We start from the raw sequence: 7,415 nt of genomic DNA, 5'->3' as shown, positions 1-7,415 counted from the left end.
TTGAGAGAAATATTGATCTTCTTTTAGTGAGTTCTAAAAGAAAAAAATGAGCATGACTCAGAGTAGCGAGGTAGTATAGACTGATTGATGGGTCTTATTTTTTAACTGCTACTGATGTATCTTCTTGGAATTAGCTCTGGTTTATTATTTTCCTTGCATAGGCTGGTACTTACTTGGTTTTTGTGCTTGTGGCGAAGGTGTTTGCATTTTGCCAGCTGCAGTCACAGCCTGCGTCTTCCTTTAACTTTGGCAAAAGTCGGCTTTCCAGCAGCCCCAGGGCATGGGATGCTCCGAGGGGAGATGACCTGAACTGGTCTGGCAGTGACCTTGGGCAGCAGGGAGGAGAGGCCTGGGCGAGCCCTTCCCCTCCTCTGAGCCCCCCAACAGGGCAGCTGTCAGCAAAGGACCCTCTGGCTGCTTTTGCACCCTCGGCCGTTGCCTCCTGTTTCCCACTGGTGCTCCCTGGTCCTCCAGCACCATCTACAGTCGCCCGCAGGCTGAGGAGATGCTCCAGTGCCACCAGGTACGGGGACCAGGAAAGGGTCAGTTGCTGAGCCAAGGTGATCTGGGGGATATTTGCAGTTTTGTCTGCTGCCTCAGCCTTCTGGCCTAATCGCTAAATGAGAGAGGGGGCCTGGAGAAAAATAGTATCCAAACCAAACAAAAACTTCCCCCCCAGTTTTCACACCAGCTGAGTGGCTGCAAGGCGTCAGGCTGTCAAAGGAGCCCAACCTCAGGGAATTTGTAACCGGTCTCCGCACAGGTCGTGAGCAGTGCTGCAGCTCCCCTGGAGCTGGCGTGTCTGACTGCTCCCTACGAGCCGACGGCCACGCCTGGCACCGTGTCCATCCGTGGCGCGACACACGCGATGCTGTTCAGCGACAGCGCGGAACCTCAGCCCGAACGTCAAGACGGGGCTGTCATGAAATATTCATAGGAGTTTCCTTGAGTAAACAGCATTAAAAATTCATCGATATTTTGAGCAACAAGACATCAGCTGTATCTTTCGGGGATGGAGAAGTATGTAAATAAGAAAAGTCTTTCTTTGAAGCAGCTATTTAAGTCTGCTTCAGCTGCCTTTTGTTTTTGAGACACGCTGAAATCTGTACTCAGTCTCATCTCTCCTGAAGGGACATTAGGCTTCTAACTCGCTTAATTGGAGAAGACTGTCTTAATATTTCTGGTTAGGGTGTAGCCAGCCGGTGAACTGCCGGTGCAGTCGAGGCGGTGGGGCGTGCCGGTAACCTGGGGCTCTGCACAGGGACTCCGGATGCTGCTGCCGCGCTGGGGATCTGCAGCAGCAGTGATGATCCCGACTCTGCAGCTCACTGCCTGGGTCTAATCTCCATAGCAGCTTGTGAACTTGTATTTGGGTGTTGGCAATTTGACGACCTTGGCCACGAGTCTGGAGCGTTTCTGTTTAGTAGTGAGTAGCAGGGGTTGTGAGCAGCCTACGGTCAGGATGGTCTCTAGTGCCAGGGGGGGCAAGAGGCAGGTTTATGCGCAGGGTGAGTTGTGTGTTCCCCTGCCCTGTGCCTGCAGGTGCCGGTGCTGCTCTGAGCTCGGCCTCTGCCTCCAGCTGGATGGCTTAGCAGGAGGGACCTGCTGATTGCTCTCTGCTGGGGCATCCGTGTTCCCCTCTGCTGCAGGCTGTGGCTATTTCATCTGCAACTGGGGCCTCCCAGAGCTTCCACGTGGTTTCCCCCTCGCTTTCCTGGGCGATGCAACGAAGGTGATCCTGGTGCCGTCCCTGCCCGGTCCCTGCCCAGGGCAGTGTGCCAGCTGGGGACTGGCAGCACTCACCGACCTCGGGTGCGACGACTGCGGTGGAGCTGGGTCAGAGGGACCAGAGCGGGTGCAGCAGCGCAAGTAATTTCTGTTCCACGTCTGCTGCGAGAGCTCTGCATTGGTAAGAGAAGCGTCTCGCGCCCCAACGTGGGACAGCTGGTACCCAAGCCATGGGTTAGAAAGTCTTCCCTTCTCACAGGGTGCCAGCCAGGCATCTTTCAGGCACAAGAAATTACAAGGAAAATCCAAAGCTGAACTGAGAGCTGCTGTTTGACCTTTATTGCTCTTTGTGTGCTAGAGGCAAAAGACCACGGGGAAAACCCAGCGCCCAGGGAGGTGGGGCTGACCCTGGAGGTCTCCACGCACACAGGGTGGGGAGGACATCGCTGAGTGACGGGGGCCCACCACCCCTTGCCAGCACATGCCTAACGCAGCTTGTGGGCAGAAAAGTTTTGCTTTACGCATCGCAGCTGGCAGGCGCTTGGCTTGAGATGTGAGGGTGATAAAGAGCAGCTGCAGGCTGTCTTTTCTGATCTATTCCCAGCTTAGGACGTGTTGTTCCCCAAGATCTTGTCTCTCTGAACGTAACTGCTAACACGGAGCGGTTGGTCTGGAGCCTTCCTGCCGCCCGTGCCGGGGTCTGTCCGTGCCTTGGAGCCCAGCGCTGGCTGCTAGCCCCCAGCCCCTGGCTCGCACCGACAGCCCGGGGGTTGCCACTGCTCCTCAGCAGCCCTTGGGAAGGGGAAGGGAGGGGGCAGCAGGTGGGAGATGGGTTTGAATGCTGAGGCAGCTCGACAGCTGCTGATCGTGCTCGGCACAGCACTGGGGAGGGACGGGAGCGCTCCCCCCGGGGCTCCCCAGCCTGAGCAGCACATTCCTGGGAGCAGGGGGAGGGCTGCTGAGCAATCGCCCCCACCGGCTGCAAGGGCCCCGTCAGCAGGAGAGCGGGGGGGCCCCGACACAAGGACTCCCTTCAGCGCGGCGGCGGGCGCTGTGCGGTGTGTGCACGGCGTCGTGCCGGGAGCGTGCGGAGGGAAACCTGAGCTGGCTCCCGTGAGACCCGTGTGCTGGGCTCCCGTGGCTCAGCAGCAGCCCAAACCAGTAGCTGCCCAGCTCCGTGCTGTCACGGTGAGAAGCGCTTCCCCGCCTTGCCCCCCTGCTGTAGCAGCCAGCCTGGGCAGCGGGGTCATCACTTGAAGCTTGGCCTCTTCCACAAGACCTGCTCTTTGGTGCTGATCTGCTCCCCAGGACTCCGCTGCTCTCCTAGAGCCCAGCCTTAGCTGAGCAGTTTCCTGACAACGCACCTCGCGCTGAGGGTGCCATGCAGAGCTACAAGAGCCCGACAGCAGAGCCGAGGAGGGAAGCAAGGAGGACACGGGCCTCTCCGGGACATGGTGGGTGAGCTCTTTGTGGGCTTTGGTAACAGGGGGGGCCCCTCGAGTCTTGACCTCCTGCAGAATTCATGGCCTTAGCTCACCTCCTCCTGGCATTGCAGGGAAAGGATCTTGTGAGTCCTTGAAACAGGTATATAATGACCCAGGGGCTTCACCAGGGGCTTGGCAGTGCTGTGAGAGACGGACAAGACTACGTTAATCCTCTCTCCCTCTCTGTTTCTTAAAGATTCTGCTAATGCATCTCTCAAAACTCTCTGCACCATCAGGAGGCTGTTCCTGCTGCTCGGGGTTGCCGGGCTGCTGGCGGGGACAGCGGCTGGGACATGGCTCCTAGGTCAGTGTCTGCTCCGGGACAGCCCTGCCGCTGCGGGCAGAGCCCAGGCGCCAACGGGCGAGCGAGTCCAGGGTGCCAGCAGCGGAGGTGCTGGTGGTGGGAGCTCCGTGGTCAGCGAGCTTGGGAGGGGGGATGTGGCTGGTGTGTGCTCTGCTGCTGGTTGCTGTGGTCCCAGCAGCAAGCTGCAGCTGTACCCGTTGAGAGGCTCATCACCTCTTCCAGTGGGCAGCGTGGGACTGTTCCCGGTGTTGTGCATCCTTGGGTGCTGCCCAGGCTGTGTGAGGCCACCTCCATCCCTTCTCTGTTTCCTGAAGTGAAGCACTTGAAGCAGCCTCAGCCAGACCAGGACTTCACCCTGCTGCAGGAGCCGGATGCGATCCCAGCATGCAGCGACGGTGAAGAGGAAGACCCTGTGGTCCGGGGGACTCCCAACAGAGGTTTGCATCTTTGTCTGCTGCCAGAGGATGGGGAGGGCGGAGCGCTGTGCAGGACGGTGCCTGCCAAGCCCAGCAAGAACAGAAAAGATGCTCTTTAATAATAAATATCTCCTGCTGATCCACTACCTTCTTTCAGCTGCATGTTGTGGTTGTTTCGCTCAGCTTTGAAGTCCTGCTGCAGTCCCCAGCAGCACGGCTTCTTTGCACGGAGTGATCCTACGGCAAAGGCAACTCTTGCAGGACTCCTTTGCGTGTGATCACTCGGCAGAGCTGCCACGTGGGCACTGAGAACATGCAAATAGGTTCATGTATAGTTTCTAATTGCTTCAGGTGGCTTTTTCTGGAGTTTGGGGTTTGGGTTTTTTTCGGTTTGGATGTGCATGACCATCCACTGTGCAAAACACTGCAAGGAAAGGAATTTGCAGTTGTCCTTAATGGAATGACTTCAGTGTCTTTCAGAATAAACATGGCAAACTCCCTGCTGGAAGCGCAGGTGGAAGGCCGTCCTGGCTGGCTCCTGGCATGCCATGAGCGCTGGAGTCTCTCCCTGGGCACCCTGCTCTGCCGGCAGCTTGGGTATCTCAGGTGGGTATGGCAGAGGCGGCTGTTTCAACCCCTACTCACCCTTTTCTGAGGGGAATGAATTTGGCAAGAGCAGGTGCTTGAAGGCTAGGAGGTTGTTCAGGGCAGCAGAGCCAGATCTCACAGGTCCCTGGGGAATGCAGGGCGGAAAGCAGGGCTCAGGCTGGCATGGGGAGCTGCAGAAGATCCTCCCTGCCAAGGAGGTTCATTCCTGGCTGCCAGAGCAGCAGGACTGTGGCCTGTTGTTCCCATGGCAGGGTTACATTCCTGATCCCCTAGCAGGTCCCCAGCCCCTTCCTGGGACACTGTTGCTTCTGCAGAATGACCCATCAGAAAGGAGTGAACCTGACGGATGTCAAGGTGAACGACACACAGGAGTTTGTTCAGGTGAGACCCCACCAGGAAGGCAGCCTGGAAGACGTGTGGCAGGTCAGGTAAGGGCAGCTCTGGGGGAAGCAGGGTTTGCTGGTGGGGCTGAAACAGAGGCCTTTTTTTCAGGCATAGAAAATTGTCCTGGGTTTGGGCAGTAAGCAGCCCCTTTGGGGGCTGCTGCAGCTGCCCTGGAGCACCCTAGTGCCCCGGGGATTTTGGTTCATGTGTGTTCTGACTGGAGGCTTATTCCTGTGCAGGAGCAGCTGTGAATCAGGTCGAATTGTGGCTCTGAAATGCTCAGGTGAGTGCCTCTCCCCTCCTGTATCTAGCAGTGCCTTTGCTCCCACTCCACCCGCTTCCCTCACGCTCCAGCATGAGGATCTAGTGCCTGGAGCTTCACCTCCGACGTGCTCCCGGCTGCCTTGCAGAGTGCGGGCTGCGCCCTGGCACTGCACGGGTGGTCGGGGGGACGGACGTGCCCCCGGGACGCTGGCCCTGGCAGGTCAGCGTGTACCACGGCTCCCAGCACCGCTGCGGGGGCTCCGTGCTGGCACGCGACTGGATCGTCACAGCGGCTCACTGCGTGCACAGGTACCTCTGGGCTGTCCTGTGCCCAGACTCAGGGGCGCTGCGTGTCTGCGCCAACCTGTGTCTTACCAGATCTGCCTTGGCACGTGTTGCCCTAGAGTAAGCAGCACGCTGTATTTCTGCTCAGTTACAGGCGGCTTCAAGCCTCTGCCTGGCTGGTTTTCGCAGGCATTATCACCCATGGCTCGATCAAGCAGGAGGCCGGGTTATCGGTAAAGAAAATAATTTACCACCCACTTTATAATGACAATAGTCTTGACTATGACATTGCTCTCATGAAGCTCCAAGTCCCCCTGAATTTCACAGGTAAGATGCTGCTGTGACGCAGTTGTGTCCTCCCATCTGTGGAGTTGTCTGTCTTATCCCACAATTAACAGATTGGCCAAAAACCAGCCTGTTCTGAACCTGCCGTTTCAGAGCGGCTCTTTAAGGATGCCCAGCCTGGCACCCGGGAGGCAGCTGCGCAGCAGCGCGGTGTTTTCGGTTACACCAGAGCTGCGAATTACCGGGAAGGAGGCTGCGGGAGCGCCTGGCCCCGAAGCCTCTCGGTTCAACACACCAGGCTGTGGCTCTGCAGGCCGATGGCTCCACAGCCCTTTCCCGACTGCTCAGCACAGAGCAAAGCCATCCCCGCTGGGCTGGCACTTACCCCTGTCACCTTCTTACCAGATGCCATCCGTGCTGTGTGCCTGCCCCCCTCCCACCAGGACCTCTTCCAGGGCACGCAGTGCTGGGTCTCAGGCTGGGGCTATACCAGACCAGACCAAGGTAAGCTCCCACCTTGTCCCCACCGCTCAGCGCTGAGTGGAGGCTTTCCCCTTGCTCCCCACTGGTCCCCTCCAGCCCCTTCCATGCCACATGTGATCTTGCAAATGCCCCATCCTGCCTTCATCCCACCCCTGCTCCAGCAGCTCTGCACCCCCCACCCACAGCTCCCTATTTAATCCCATAAAGTAATCCCATTTTTTCCCATCTTCTGACTTCTCCAGCTGGTGCCCTGCTCTTTCCTCTTGCTCCCTGCAGATCTTGTTCCTCTCTTGGCTTCTCTTTCTCCCTCCCCAGCGCAGGTTACCGAGACGCTGAAGGAAGCGCTCGTTCCCTTAATCGGTACCAAGAGGTGCAACAGCTCATGCGTGTACGCGGGCGAGCTCACGGCCAGGATGCTGTGTGCTGGCCACCTGCGTGGGACAATAGACGCCTGCCAGGTAACAGGAGGGGGCAAGGGCTGCCTGCTGGCTGTGCCGGAACGTCGTACGTCCCCGTGGCACTCCAGCGAACGCTGCGCTTCGCGGCGGTAGCTTGTGGTAAACAGCCTGGGTAGGGTAAGCTGTGCCCATGGCAGCTGCCCCGGCGCAGCGCTGTCGGGCTGGCAGGTAGCTGCGCTTACGGAAGGCACGTGGCAGCCTTGCAGGGAGGCACCCGCTGCCGCTTGCACCCGCGTCTCAGCTGCTTCACCGGCCCTCGCTCTCCCGCAGGGCGACAGCGGGGGCCCCCTGGTCTGCCGGGATGACTTCGCGTGGCGCTTGGTCGGCATCGTGAGCTGGGGCCAGGGCTGTGCTGAGCCCAACCGCCCTGGGGTTTACACCAACGTGGCTCAGCTCCTGCCGTGGATTTACCGCGTCACCGAGGTAAGCTGGAGCCTGACCCACGGCCACGCATCTTGCACGGACAAATCTCAATGCCAGCATCCTGCCTGAGCTCTTCCCTTCGCTGCTCTATGCTCACCCTTGACGTGTGAACCCCTGGGACAACCTCTCTTACAGTCATGATTCCTGTTTTCTTTTTGTTTTTTGACTAGATCTACTAGAAATAAGGCAAGGAGAGACTTCACAGAGCAAGACTTTGCCCTTTCCACGTACTAAGTGGGGAGCAGTCCAGGACTAACTCATACTGTATTACTATAACCCTAACAGAATCTGC

The 7,415-nt window shown here is 58.3% G+C and overlaps 1 protein-coding gene across 1 annotated transcript; it reads left to right on the top strand.

Moving 5' to 3' along the window:
• The first annotated feature begins 4,392 nt into the window (after positions 1-4,392).
• On the top strand, positions 4,393-7,408 carry TMPRSS5 (transmembrane serine protease 5). The gene is made up of 9 exons (XM_074848893.1): positions 4,393-4,538; positions 4,856-4,969; positions 5,165-5,208; positions 5,336-5,498; positions 5,623-5,801; positions 6,165-6,263; positions 6,558-6,700; positions 6,971-7,123; positions 7,294-7,408. The coding sequence occupies exons 1-9, from the start codon at positions 4,393-4,395 to the stop codon at positions 7,300-7,302; spliced, it is 1,050 nt and encodes a 349-aa protein (XP_074704994.1). The 3' UTR covers positions 7,303-7,408.
• The last annotated feature ends 7 nt before the right edge of the window (positions 7,409-7,415 follow it).

The sequence above is a fragment of the Strix aluco genome, chromosome 23 (genome assembly GCF_031877795.1).
Source record: "Strix aluco isolate bStrAlu1 chromosome 23, bStrAlu1.hap1, whole genome shotgun sequence".
In the NCBI taxonomy this organism is placed as follows: domain Eukaryota; kingdom Metazoa; phylum Chordata; class Aves; order Strigiformes; family Strigidae; genus Strix; species Strix aluco.
This window is presented reverse-complemented; position numbering and strand designations above follow the sequence as displayed.